Source organism: Charadrius vociferus, unplaced genomic scaffold, assembly GCF_000708025.1.
Source record: "Charadrius vociferus isolate BGI_N301 unplaced genomic scaffold, ASM70802v2 scaffold409, whole genome shotgun sequence".
Lineage (NCBI taxonomy): Eukaryota > Metazoa > Chordata > Aves > Charadriiformes > Charadriidae > Charadrius > Charadrius vociferus.
The window spans coordinates 1,820,670-1,835,672 of NW_009650082.1; the positions used below are offsets into that span (position 1 = coordinate 1,820,670).

General features: G+C 39.8%; 1 protein-coding gene across 1 annotated transcript in view; it reads left to right on the top strand.

Moving 5' to 3' along the window:
* The window catches only part of LOC104292707 (ubiquinol-cytochrome-c reductase complex assembly factor 1), a 49,776-nt gene that overhangs the window by 813 nt on the left and 33,960 nt on the right, over nucleotides 1-15,003 (top strand). The window contains exons 2-5 of the mRNA XM_009892121.1: nucleotides 3,332-3,472; nucleotides 5,076-5,180; nucleotides 9,498-9,605; nucleotides 12,547-12,619. Coding sequence (XP_009890423.1) covers nucleotides 3,332-3,472; nucleotides 5,076-5,180; nucleotides 9,498-9,605; nucleotides 12,547-12,619 — 427 coding nt within the window. The remainder of the gene's footprint in view (nucleotides 1-3,331; nucleotides 3,473-5,075; nucleotides 5,181-9,497; nucleotides 9,606-12,546; nucleotides 12,620-15,003) is intronic.

Sequence of the window (15,003 nt, forward strand, 5' to 3'; positions counted from 1 at the left end):
GGCTCTTCCCGCCTCCCCACGGCCCCCTCCCCCGGCAGTCGTCTCTGGCGAAGGAACGGGTCGAGCTTTTCCTTCAGAATTTGTGTTGACATAAGAATTTTGAAGACTTTAGTCCTCCTGATTGGGGCTCGAGAAATTTTTTTTTTTTTTCAATCTGGTACTTCTCTTGTCGCTCTGGGCGCAGTGTGTGTGCCCTGTGGGGTGGGGACTGCCGTTCTTAGACGTTCCCATCTCACTTTGGAGGTGTTTGATAGCAAGGATAATACAAAGATTCCCATTTCTGTGTTAACTGGAAGAGATTGGGTTCCTATGAATGAGTGAGAGTGGATTACTAATCATGCAACTCTTTCTTTCTCATGCATTTGTGTACTTTTTTTTCTTTCTGGTAGCCTTTAAAGTCTTTGCAGCAGAGTACCGCTTTTTAGCATGTGGTCTAGAAAAGTGAAGTTTGCCTGGATCTGATGTTCTGTCACAACACGAATACGGGGCTGGCCAGTGCTGCTGGGTGGAGATGGGTTCCTCAAGAAGATGAAAGGCCTTTAGTCAGAGCACAATACCCACTTATGAAATTAATCCTCTAAGTGCTTGGAACTGATGTCTCAGGGTGTGGTTTTTACGAGTGTGGTGAGCCCTGTCCTTTTACCTCTCAAGCTGAAAGCAACTGAGAGCAAACCTGTCTGAGAGCAACTGAAACTCAGTGAGCTGGAGTTCCTGCTTCCTCCTCCTATTCCTACTCTTTCTCCTTGCTCATCTCTTTGCGCTGTTGCTTACCATTGCCTCCTCCAGCATTTGTCTTCGCCCCTATGCTCCAAATGCTGGAGCAGCAGAACCGTGGCAACATAAAAATACTTTTCTGCAGTTTTAATGCGTTAAAAAGTCAATCAATAGCTAAAAGGGAGGGGGAAGCCAAGCAGCGGGGGAGCAGGGAGAGTGGTAGAGGAGTGAGTCACCAGATAGGTTCAGCTCTTTGTGAAGCTGTACCCCAGGGTTTTGTTTGCAATGAAAACCTGCTTGCAGAAGGTGAAGGGCTTGTCTCCTGGGCTTACCTGTGCCTGGGCAACTCCTCCTCTCCCAGCTGCTTCTGACGTTCATGTGGCAAAGTAAGCTGATTCAACTTTTCAGCCTGTCCAGGAAAATCTGTCTTTGGAAGGGAGGAGATATAGTTGTTTGGCAGTTTTTGTGATCTGAAGTGCTTTACTTTGTAATCAGAGAAGCACCTGAGCTTCTGGTAGGTGAGGGTGGGAGTACACAGTTGGGAAGCAGGGGACCTCTTACAGCAGCAATGTGCTTCAGCTTGAGCTTGGTGGTCCTTGGTGTTTCCCAGCATCTGCTTTTGCATTAGAATCTAATAGTTGCCTAATCGTATGAAAATAAGTCTTCAAATTTTCAGTGTCTCTCCTTTGTACTGGAAATAAGAAGGGAATTTCTTCTGTTTTCAAGCCTTCTCAGGAGCTCACAGCATATGATACAGTCCAAACGTTCCAGCTCTGCTAGTTAATACTGCCATTATGATAAAACTGTTCTTTACCTAAGAAGAGATCTTGATGAATACTTTGCTACCTAAGGGTTTCCTAATGGTTGCCAGGAGGATTTAGAAGACCATAGTGATACTCTTTCATCTGTATCTTGACAAGGCAGCTAGCCAGAGGAGGTGCCTGCGCTGTCTGCAGACTACTCCTAAGTAATCCAGTCCAGTTTATATTTGGTACATTTTCTTTCAGCCAAATGGAGAAGTAACAGTAGCACTGGAAAGGAAGGTTATGTTCTGCAGTGATGCTGGCTTTGGGAAGATTCCTTAGCTCATTGTGTTCCCTTTCTGTTGCTCTGTGGCTTTCTGCTGTTGTCTTTATACTTGATTGTTTATCACATCTCACCTTTCAAGTGTGTGTATGCTTATTTTATGTTTTCATATGTCTCTGTCCAGTTTTGTTGCAGTAGTGCTTTTCAACAGCTCTGAACCCCAGTGTATTCAAGCTCTAAACCCCAGTGTATTCAAGCTCTAAGACATATCACAAGCTAGGCATGTTTTCCTTCTTATTACAAAGCAAAAGCCTCAAAAAATTCTGCCTTGGAATCTAATAGTAATTATTTATAAAAAATGGTGATTTTTCTTTCTCACTTAAGTGTTTGTTAAACTGTTTATGTCAGAACACTTGATTACCTGAAGAAGTACTTTGTGGTACTCAGGTGAAATATCTTTTTGCATATAACTATCATTTTTGTAATTTTACTTGCTGGTTAGTGATGTTAAGGAGAAAGAGCAGAAAGTAAGTAGTCTCACTACAGTAGAAGTGGGAAGGTGTAGTGGTAGTGAACACTAATCACATCTGTTACGGTAGTACATCTCTCCCCTCGCAGTTCTTAAAAACCCAAATTAATTCCCTTAGTGGGTTCAAAGTGCAGCTCTGTGAGGAGTTGACGAGGGACAGCCTGAGGAGGCCATACACTGCACCCGAGGGACAGCAGTGACTGTGCAGGTACAGGGGAACAGGAACGGCAGTTCCTGGGAACAGCAGTTCCGGGGAACAGGAACTCAAGTTGGTTTTGCATCTCTTCCTCCTAATCTTTGGGCAGATCTCCTGGTCTCTTAGTAGTCTTTTCACTAAGAAGAGTTGGACTGCCCACCCATCAGGTATTTATGCAAATTGGTAAGATTTCTCTGGAGCCATCTTTGTCTCATATGTTGGATGCTTCAACCTCTTAATCGTCTTTATGGCCAATTGAAAAAGAAGCTATTTTTATTAGGAAAAAACATATCCATTCTAATATATACATTATTTCTGGTATTAATGTAGAACATGCATGAAGGAGGCAAATATTGTACTAACTTGCATATTGCAGAAGATAAAAAGTATAAAGAAAGTGCAGGCTAAGAAGACCCTGCCTCTTTTCCATATTACCTGACATTTTCGTTACAGAAAATAATGTCTTAACTGAAATTTATTGGGACAATATACGCTTTTGAAATACTAAAGTTGTTAGCTGTGCCTGAGTAAAGTAAAACAAAGATGCATAAAAGCTGAGAGTTGGATGAGGGCTTTTTCGAGATCACTCAGTTAATTGAAGAATGCTTCTTAAGTATTTGAATTTATTGTATAGATATATAAACTGTGGTGTAGTTTTATGATGTAGACAGCCTGCTGTTTCCTTTGGCTGATCTCTTTCTGCCATCAAACTTGGGTTGCATGCCTGTATTGGAAGGCAAGATTTCTTTAAAATCAAAATTTATACTTATGTCAGGTGCAAGTTGAGAGTGTAATCTGAGGATTGTTGTGTAATTGAATAAAACTTGTGGAAGCAGGAGGACAGTTAAACTGTTTCTGAGTATTAGGGTCCTTTTTCTTCATTGCTAGTCTTTCTGTTCCAGAGCTGCCAGACTGGAGTAACTCAATGGATAGCAGCATGCAGTGGATTATTACAGACAACCACAGTCCAAGGCCAATGTAGACAGATGCTCTACGGTATTTTCCAGGTGGGATATCAGCATATGTTAAAGTATGTAAAAAATGGGATAAGTTTAAATTAGTAAGAAAAAGTCATGGGTTCTAAATAAAGAAGCTTCCAAAAGTGATGTCTTCACTGTCTGTGTATTGCTGAAATATCAAGTCAATTTAAAAGCTTTCTGCTGCTAAAAGGGTGATCTCCCACTCTTTGTTACACAGTTGTCTTCATTCCAGCTGTGTAGTCTTGTAAAGGATCCAAATGATCTGTTGCGAGTAGATTAAATGCAGAAGTCCAAATGCAGGTGTCGTTTTCCAAAGCAGGTATTACAAGCTAGTCACGATTGCGTGTAATTTCCAGCACTTTATTTCCTAGAACGACTCCACTGTAGAGTAGCCTTGGAGTTTCTAGTACCACTGGTATGTTTACCAGGCACAGCACAACATTCAGTAGTGTTTCAATGGAAAGCACTGTTTTGCAGTTTTGCTTACAGTTCTGTAATGGCATGCATAGTGTCAGATTGTGTCTATCCATAGTAAATTAACTAGAACATCATGTAATAGCAGTTAATAAAGAGGTGAAAAATGTGTAGAAAATGGGAATTGATGCAGGCTGTCTGAACACAATTAGAGTATATCTTTTGATGTTTCCTTCTTGCATACAACGAAATGAGAGATTAAGCCTCTTTGTCCTCCTCTATATCACAACTTGTATCGCAGAGCCATGACTTACAGAATTAGCAACCTACCTGTAAGCTCTTTGGCTTGGATGTCTTTTCTCAGATAAGAGCTTCCAGTCCTGGGAAAATTGCCCGTGCTTTTGTGGCACAACCATACTGTTAAAGCACCAGTCCATATCAAGTAGCATATGATGTTGGGAGTAGAGAGGGAAATGAGCAGTTGTGAAGTTGATTGATAAAGTTGGGCCTACTCTGAGCCACAAGTAGCCACAAGACTTCTGGGGATGACTACTCTGAACAAACCAGCATATTTACTTGTTTGAATTTATTCATAAACAAGGTACTGCTAATCTGGGTGTGCTGGGAGGCTCTGATAGGTGTTCTGTTCAGCGTGCAGCTTCTTACCTGGAGATCCTGCACACTCCTACTTGATATTTTGCTTTTTTTTGTGCAGTAGCTCTGTAACACAAATCATGTGCTGTGAAGTTATAGTGGTTGTAGTGATAGCTTTTACCCTGTAATTTGTTTTGCTCGAATCCTGGCCACAAAGACAGTTGAACGGACTATAAAGTCGTGGATAAAAATAGCATAAACCATTTCTGTGCAAGGCCAGGAAAAAGAATTATTCTTTATTAAGAGACAAACCCCATAATTAGAAGTAGTGTGTGAGAAAATCAAAGCAGATGGGCTGTGAGTGTTCTGCCTGTCCTTCCCATCAGTACATTTACAGAACACTAGAAAATACATGGTGTGGAGTGTTAAGCATGGACAACCGTTCGTTTGTAAATTACGATAACACATGTGCTTTTTGTGATATAAAGGTTTTCAGGATTATGCTGAACTGTAATTGACTTGGAAACAAACTGAGAGTAATTGGTGTAAAGTTAAGTGTTTACTAGTCAATGATCTCTTCATTTTTTAATTTTCTTTTATTTTCTTCTATCATTTTTACTAGAGACACAAGGCTGGCCAGTTCCGACTGTCTAAATCCTGTGGTGGATTGATTCCAGCCAATGGAGCCATTACACAGCAAAACAGATCGTTTTACACTACAAATAAGGTTAGAAGTGTTTGGTGTTTTTATTGTCGAAAGGCATGCTGTGCTAGGGATTATACAGATACAGGTAACAAAACACTTCTCAAAACGTGTAGGAGATGACTCAACTTCTATATAAAATGTTTTAGTGTAGTGTGAACAATAGGTCCAATGATTTGAGAAGTGCTCTCTGATCCTTTCCAGGAAATGAAGTGCTAGCACAGGGAGGTGTGGTTACAGTTGGGTTATCTGGGGTGAAGGTTCCACTAAGCCTCAGGACTTCTTTCCAATGAGGAAAGAAACTAAGTTAAGGAGAGTGATTATTGGGGTGGGGGGCAGATGTTCCTTTCTTACCTTTAAAAAGGGAAACCCAGAAGTTGCCCATACATATTAGAAGTGAGAAAACGTCTCCTGATTCTTTAGCTTGGGAATAATGTGTAATGATAGTTTTGCTATCTGCTAAACACTGAAAACTGTCATGCAATCTACTAATAATGACTAATTATTGTGTAATAATTTATTTACTGTTCAGCTGCACTATTTTGCTAATTTGTGGTCTCTACATCTCTTACATTTGTCTTTTGTCTTAGAATAGAAATTTTCTGGAGCATGAATCATCTCCATAAGATTAGTTTAACACTTAATCCCCTTGGACTCCCTTGAGTCAGTGTCTCTCAAGTAATAATTATCCTGATCCTGCTCTTGTTAATGCAGTGTGAAGAAAATGGCAAAATGGAGTCTGTGCATGAGAAATGAGAGGACAGAAGGAAAAAGAAAGTTAGGGATTGATGGCTAAAACTTTCATAAACACAGCAATCCCAGTTTTGTACGTGCCTTATTGTGTATTTTGGTGGTGTAGAGTTCGAGGTAAATACTAAGTATTTTACATTGGTTGTTTTGACATGGATAGACAAAATGAAGGAAAACAAGGAGATGTGTGGAAGGAAAGAACCCCTGGCTGCTCTTTGCATCTGGTTCTTAACTACAGGTTTTCCTTTCTTTAGACAATTTTTCAGTGTTTTTCATCTGGTAAGATGAACCAGACATTTTGCAGACAAAGAGATTGAAGCATACAAAATGGCTTGCACAATTTACCATGGCCAGAGCTAAGACTAGATCCCAGGCGCTCAAACGTGGTGCGTATCCCTAGTCCCTACGCCTGCCTGCGCCGCCCCTCTTACCCCTGCACAGGCATCCTTTGCAGAGCAGATGTGGGAGGGGAACGGGTGACAGGATGGCAGATCTAACAACCCAGGAGTGGCATGAAGATCTTCAAGGCAGGGGTCAGAGACTTGCTTTTGATGTATTGGAAAGTGTTAGGTGAGGGGTACAAAGGTGATGAGATGAATCGGGAAACGTCCTGGTTAAAATAGCCTTGGTGTAAGATGCCAGGCAGGATTTATGGCCAGAGAGGAAGCAGTTTACAACAGTGTAGGTAAGATTTGGGGTAGGTTTTTGGACTGCAGCCTCATTATCTTGAATAGAGAAATACTTACTCATCTCTGAAATGTGAACTTGACTATGCACTCCTGGTGGGGATGTGGTTTAGAATGAATGGTGAACTCCAATTGTTTCATTTTTGTATTTGGTGTCAAAATTAAGAGGTGTGTACGCTTTGAGCGCTGAATTTCAGGTACTGAGCAGGAAAGTCAGCCTGAGGTGGGCTTATGTCCCTTTCAGTGTCTTGAGCTCGTTTTGAGTGAGTTATAAAGCATATTTTTGAAGTTTTCTCTATATGTTTTCTGGAGCAGATTTTATATATGCTTGTAGCACTGTTTAGTTGCATTTGGCTGCAGTCCTAGCGTTGCCAGGCTGAACTGCATACCTCTATCCATAGGTTGAACCAAACACTCAGTGCTTTAATCCCCTCTCCATCTCCTGAGCTACTCCAGGCAGACTTGCAGAAGAGTGAAGCAAGAATCGTGGCATTTCTTAGAAAAAGACTGTTTTCCAGGCAATCGTTTTTTTGGCGATGAGCTAACAACAGTTGAATTGAGATAATTTTGGTTTTTAACTTAACTTCCTCTGCATAATGAAAAATCCATACTGAGGGAGATGTCATAATGCATTGTAGATAAGAGGCACGTAGTAAAATTAATCTGCCTAAGATTCACTAGGGTTTTAGTAGGATTTTAATTCCTGTGAAGGAGATTAAAGTTGATCAAGTGAGTTTGGTATGGCGGTGGTTATTGGGACACAAGTTGTGCATTGAGCACATCCTATCATCGCCTGGCTGCAGGGGGGCTTATGGAGTTATCTTATGATGTAAGGTTAGGTGTCATTTTTAGTGTAGAGAAGAGTACTGCATGGGATAATCTTGAAGAGAAAGTACTAAAATTTGCTTTAAATATTCATGTAGATGTCCGTAGACTTACTGGGTCCATCACATGTGGCTGAGGGGGTGGGAGAGAGGCTTTTGTTCTGGATGATAATAGGGAACTTGGTGAACAGGTTGAATAGCCAACGTTGAAAGCAAGGATCTGAGCGTTAGAGGAGGTCCTGGGCAGTTATGCTGTCTTACTGGGTGACTGATGGATACTGAAATGCTACTGAGCATGTTTCTTCCTGTTTACCTGAGTACTAGGCATGATGGGGTTCAAGACATTAATAGCCCTCTATGGATAGAACACAAATGCAAAGCATTTTATCTCAAGTGCTAAAGCTTGTGTGTGGATATACATAGGGGTTGGTTATGTCTCAAAGCTACAGTTTTTGTGACCTTTACAGTTAGTTTTTAATTAAATATAGCAACTTGTGCAGGATGTGTGTCTGTATTTAAATACGTATTTATTTATCATTCATGCCGTTTCAAAAATCAATATATTAGTGCTAGGAAAGCTATAGAGAATACAGCCAGAATAATCAAGAGTCTATTTTAGGACCCTTCTAAACTAAGGAGAGAGAACTGATGGGTATATGTATGATACTGGCCTATAAAAGTCATAAAATAAACAGAAAAAGGGAATAGGAAATGGTTGTTTGTGGCTTCTTATACGAAAATTGGGACCATCCAATGAAATGGCAAGGTTGGATTTTAAACAGGCGCAAGGGAGTTTTTTGTACATAACTGTGAAACTTTTGTACCACAACTGTGTTACAGAGGTTAAATAGTTTCAAACACTGGGGTGCTGAGGGTGCATCCAATTGTAGCTGCCAGAAATAAATGTGTGGGTACGTTTCTAGTGCAGGAATGACTGTCAAAGGCCGGGCAGGTCCACCCCAGCAAGCTGCGCTGTGTGCGCCATATTTCTCGGCTTTTATGTCTCGCCCCCAGTATCTGCTACTGGTCTTCGTTGGAGGTGGCGTCCTGGTCTAAGTGTTCTGGCCATGTATGGGCAGTCCATATGTTGCTAAATTGCTTCCCTACATGTCTTAGGAGGAAGCGTTTAGGGTAAAGTTCCAGCAACTTAAAGCAATTTAACATTTTGTTGGTCAGGGAACTTTCCCAGATTATAATGCCTCTCAGCTGTATTCCTCAAGTATATGTAGGAGATTCATGTGCATTAGATTTTTGGTTAGATGGGTTAAAAGTTAATTTGTTGATAACAAAATGTTTATACTGCATACTTCCTTCATTAGAAATTATTTGCTGGAATACAAATGGTAATTGCTGATGTCTGATTGCTACTGTCAGGACGCTTAGAGGCAGAATGCCAAAAAGATTTCTTATCAGCCTAATGGTGTTTAAGGTGTGTAGTTAATCTGGAAGAGAACATTTATCTTCATGTTTGCAAATCATTGAGGACTAAATACTTTTCTGATCTAGATTTTCTGCAAGTACGTTTAGTTTAACTGTAAGGTGAATAACAATCTGGGGGAACTTTTCAGTAAGAGCAGTGGGTTCATGTAGCTTCATTAGTTTTAAGATGGAGCTGATTGGTTTATACAATATATAATTACTCTAGAATATGATATGCCTGTGAGAGTAAGAGAGGGCATGTGAAAGGTCAGCCTTATTTACTCTGTTTCTGTGATTTGTTTGCTTGTTTTATCTGCAAAAGATTTAAGCCCAGACACACATTTAGAAGGAATACGGGAATCCAGAATGGGAACCACACTTTGGAAAGCAGGTTTCTGTACCAACTATTTGAGTCTGAGCTTCCAATGGGATGCTTTTATCAAAATGGTTATGCAGTGTTTGCATTCATAAGCAGAAGAATGTCAAGTAGGAAAAACAGTAATATTTTTGCAGAGGAGACGTAAATATGTATTTGTTTTGTTGAACAAAGAAAGTAAACAAAAAACCCTAAAATTCTCTATTAAGCTTGTAGCTTTTCTAACTGAAATTATTTGTCAGATTTAATTGCTAAGGCTGAAATATGTAATATTTCAATTTTACAGCATCTTTCTGCAAAAGATTCCTTGCAGCCATCTGAAGAGAAAGTGGGTGCTTTCACAAGGATAATAGAAGCAATGGGTTTTACAGGACCGCTGAAGTATAGCAGATGGGTAAAGCATTCATTTAATTATTCTTTTGCTTGTTTGATACTTTCAGAGTTCTAAAAAGCAAACAAACAACACCTCACTTTTTTTTTTCTCATGTTAAGAGTATTACTTAATGGAAAAGTTCTAATTATTACCCATGTAAATTCCTATTTTGTGATGTGAAGAATAATAATCCACAGCTTGAACCTTGCTTGATCTATGCATTGCCATCATTGACTTAAGTAGGAATATTGTATTTGGTTTGTAGAGTCTTAAGCCTTCCTGAATTTCTTCAGATATCTTCTTTTTCACTTCATTTGTGCACCAAAGAACACAATAACAGCCATACTGTGTAATCCAAACACTCACATAGACCATCATCTTGTCTCTAATAATAACCAATTGCAGTTATCTATAAAGAATTTAGTTACAGGAAAAGCATATTATGATACTTGTCTTACGTACTCCTCCAGCCTACAACAGTCTGTTTCAGGACTTCTGCATGGAACCACACATTTTTCTGTAATAGCTGTTGATGGATTTTTTTCTATAAATTTGTCCAGTTGTACTTTGAACTCTTGTAAGTTTATAGCATCCATAGCATTCAATATGAGGGAGTTCCACAGCTGAAGTAGCCACTGGGGGGAAAAAGTACAGTTGTTTTCAGTTGGTGCCTTTAAATTTTGTACTTTAAAAAAAATGGTGACTATTCTTTCCTTAGAGTGTATGTTCACATTCTGCCTTCCACTGATGATTTTATAGACTCATATATTCTGTAATATGTTAGTCTTTCTCTGGACTGAGGAGACTTGGTCTAACTCGTTTCTGTCATTGAGGTTCTTTCATGTTTTGATTTTTCTTGCTTTCTCTGAACCTCTCTGTGTTCTGTATTTCTGTGACAGGAGGGTCTCCCAAATGGACAATAGTGAGATATGTTATGATTGCTGTTCGGTAATAGCTCACTAGGGCAGAGTCACAAACAGGTCCTCCTCTGTCGCATTTTTTAAATAGTCCTTTCATAAGGCAGTTGTTAATATTGATTAAATGAGAGCAGTTCTGTAAGAGACACCTTCAGTTCCTTATGCAGAAGGAAAAGGACAGAGATGAAATTAGTAATTTTGCTCTGAACTGACACAGTATAAAGGAGTGAGAGGAAAAGGCAGCTTGAAGGAAGGGCTGAGCCCAACCGTGCAGGAAATAAACCTATAGGGTGCTTTGAATATCTGCAGGGCAGAGTGCACCTATTCCCAGACTGATCTGAAACTGTTGCCGATTGCATCTTGCTCCTTAGAAAGAAAATACAAAGAAAAGATAACTGGCACGTAAGGGGGTTAGGTATTTTGGTTAAAATCAGTTGCTTTTAATCAGGTGATGCTAAACCTTGTGAGAGAGTAGTTTCTCTCCCGTGTGCTTGTGTACATATTGTTGTAATAAAGATTCTCGTTAGCTCTAAGTGTTGATTCAGAGTTCTCCTTAATTGCTACTCTTTACTGCCTGCTTTTGGCTGGGGAGCTTGGGTTTGGAGAGAGTTATTTTGTGGTTAGGGCCCAAGAGACCCAACTTCATTTTTGGACTTGCCAGTGCTCTTGGTGAGATCTCAGGGAAATTTCTTAATATTTCTCTTCTTTTGTTCCATTTTCTTCTCATTTCCCCCACACCACTTCTACACCCTAAAACTTCCATGATTAAATTTCACCAGTTTCTCAAGTGTTACCTGCCTTATTTAAGGGCTGGATTGCAGGGACTGTTCTTTACAATATGTTTTTAATGTCTAGTAATGCCTGGTCTGGGGCAATGGCTTTCACCGGGGAGATCTCTACTCCCAGGCCAGGCAGCATTTTCTTTAAAAAGGAAACCTTCAGAACTCCAGTAAGCAGTGTGAAGTATTTTACTGCAAGAAGTTTAGATGTATACTTGATTTTTGACAGAAGCTTGAGATTATTGAATAAGAGAAATAATGGCTCTTGTGTTTCCACAGCAGGTCAGTTGAAACTTCCTTATTTTTCTTTTGGTTGGAGGAGACACAAATACTTCTGTAATTTGAAGTGCTGTTTGACAGGCATAGTGCTTATCTCTAGTATAGTGAGCACTGAGATGATCCCTAGTGTATGTCAATAAAAAATAAAAACCCCAAAAGATAAAAAGCCAAAACAAAACAACCAAAACTCAATGCTACTTCCTGGCTTAGGTAGGGGAGTGGGCTCTGGAGTTTTCAAATGTTTTAATTTTTTTCCCCTTGATGTTAGCAAACAGGAATGGCTGACAGCTCTTCTATTTAAGGTCTTTGCTATCAGTTATTGTGCTCTTTGAAGCTTCAGCACATGTATCTTTGTTATAGATTTGTTTCTGATGTGTTTCTGATGTGTTGTTATAGATTGTTGTTATAGATTTGTTATAGATGTGTTTCTGGTGCAGTGGCAGGCCAAGAACAAAATTAGAGGTGCCAAAGCACCTGAGTATACCTCATGTCATTCATCATTTGGGATTCCTTTCTCACTTGTGAAGCTTAGTTGGTCAATTTTCATTTTTGTAGGAAAAAAAGTTATTTTTAGGACACGTCTGGAATGTCACTTCTTTAATACTTAAATTATACAAAATGCTTTGAGTGGTATACATCAATTAAAGTTATTGGAGGAAACCAGGAACTGTAAATTTGGATCTTTGGAGTATCTGTAAGGAAATCCATTTCATTTCTTTTTCTGTAATGACAGTCTTATAGGAAACTAGATTTGGAAGGGTATTTAAGAAGCCATTTAATAATTTTTTTGTCTCAAGTCACGATTGATTATATTCGTGTCATTCCTGGAAGATGTAATAGTTTAATGTGCTCCTGAAAGTCATAAGTGATTGTGATTCTCAAAATAAGTCTTTTCAGAAAATGATAGTGTATGTATTTAGCAAAAACAGTAGTGTTCACTTGCTCTCATGATGAGTATTTTAAGTATTGTCTTTTCTTTTTCTTTAGAAAATTAAGGTAGCGGCTTTGCGCATGTACACATGCTGTGTGGAGAAAACTGACTACGAGGAATTTTTTAACAGTAAGTACTGGACTTGATGGTGTCTGGACTACTGCCCCAATGAGAGAACTTCTGATGAAAATTCAGTAGATATATTTATACCAATAAATATGACAGCAAAAAGACTTGTCAGACCCTAACAGTGCATGGTCAACTAGAAGCTGACTGGACTACTGCATTCCCTTAAGCTCTGAAGTGGCAAGGGTTCAAGGGCAGACTGGAGTCTGGGATTGTTGGGTTTTGCAGCAGAGAACAAGGACAAGGATGGAATAGGTAAAATGCAGAATATCCTGGACTTTGAAGGATATTGCCTTTTTTATTACCAGGGGTGGGATAAACTAAGAATCTCTTCCTTTTTACTGTGGTCACATGGTTGTGAGAAGGTCCACTATAACTGGGATGCAGGTATGAGAACCATCCTCATCCACTGATGCACAACATTTTTATGATACAGGGTCAGTTAGATCACATACCTGTCTCTTCCTCATGGCTGGGGCAGGTTTGGCTAGAACTTAGAGGCTTTATATGTTTTACTGACCGTGACAGCATTAAGCCAGGACGCATCTCTTGACTGAGTAGAGAGTATGACTAGAACAAAAGACACAAGTCCCTCCCTTAAGTGTATGGGAATAATATTGGCTTGAATTGGGATGGCTTTTCCATGTTGGTCACAGTTTTTTAGCTATTAGCGAAAAAATCTGTTACTGCTTTTATTAGTATCAAATCTGGCTGGTGAATGGGGAAGATGTGTTTTTGAGACTTATGTAAGCTTCAATAATATTTCATTTTTATGTGAATTATTTCATACATCAGTGTGATTTAGCTGGTAGTAAACCCGTTGCCTGCATCTGGCCTGTCGCCTGAATTCCCAAGCTACCAAATGCTTTCTTATGGCTTTACAATGCACCAGCACAGGTTGGAGCTGCTGCCGCCGCCTCTTGAGAGATCAGCTGAAGGGACATCTTTGTGTGTTCATCTAGTGCAGAGCTTATTGAGGTTGGTTTGGTACATGGTGTTGCTGCTGCAAGATTTTCCAATGGTTTTCAGAAGGTTTTTCCAAAACTGTGATGTGGTTTCAGTGGTTGCAGGAGTGAGAGAACTCTCTGAGCAGCAGGATTCATCATTAGTGATTAAAAAATTAGAACCTCATTTTTCCTGTGCACACACCTCTCCCCAGCTGTGTGCCCTCTCAGGCTTTCTCAGTTAAGTTCTCTTCTGTTTGTCATATTTGCCTCTCAAATAGAGGCTTTGCTATTTTTAATACTATCTCTGCTTAACAGGTTAGTTGTACAAAGATACATGAACGTTGCCCTAGATTCAAATTTAAAGGAATTTCAAAACATGTCTGTTCAACTGGCACAGATTTTCAGGCTCAATGCTGAGTAAAATGATTTCAATTGTATTCTTGATATTGTCTTATGGTTTTAAAGAGAAAATTCCCAGAGCTCCCCCTCACTTTAAACGTATCACAAACAGCAGGCAGCCTTTCCTTCAAGTCTCACCATTTTCTCCAGAATGTCCTTATTTCTCTGTTTGTCTTTTTGCTTGCTAGTACAAGTTGTAGCCAGTCCATCTCTGAATTTACACCCAGGGAAACCTCTGTTAGCATTGACCTGAGACTGTTGTTACATAAGGAACAGGATAGTTTGTTTTGCTGAGATTGACAGAGTGCATGCTGCACCCATTGGTGTTATAAGAACACCTGTGCTGTTGGGGTCTATGGTTGTGGTTCCAAAGAAATCATTGCTTTCATATAAAAACAGATATAAGAAGTTTCTATTACTTCTGTCTACTTACAGTGCAGCTGTTTGGGGGATTAGCTCTAAAATTTACCAGGCATGTGATCCATGTTTGAAAAATGGTTCCCCTAAAACACAGGCTGGGTGAGTGGGCAGGAACCTTTTAAATTGATTTTGCCAGTGAAGAAGTTGTAGGCTTTGGTTCCATGCGCACCTGAGACGAAGCAGTGGCCAAAGGAAAAAGACTCACTTCCTCATCTTCCTCTGCCTGTGTTCTAGACTAGACAATTATCCTGTCCTCCAGTGAACTGCTTAGGTCACTGAAAGAAAATGGCCTGTTTTCTTTATTAACTTGCTGTTTTGCTGTGTTAGTGGATTAAAGCAGCACGTGGAGGGGTCTGATGGGCAGCAGCTGTGGCATAAAGTAGGTAGTGAGGAGGACACGATTAAGAGAAGGGAATGAGGTGTGAAGCAAGATGTGCAATTTTCAGGTCCATTCACCATATCTTCATCAAACTGGGTCAGTCAGGAGCTGTTTTTTTCTGTTCCAAATTGCTCTCTTTTTGAATAAAGATGGGTGTCATTTAAGCCAGGACTGCAGCTCGCTCCCAGAAGAGGAACCTGGGGGACTCATAGGAACAGGGAGCAACTCACTCTTAACTCTTT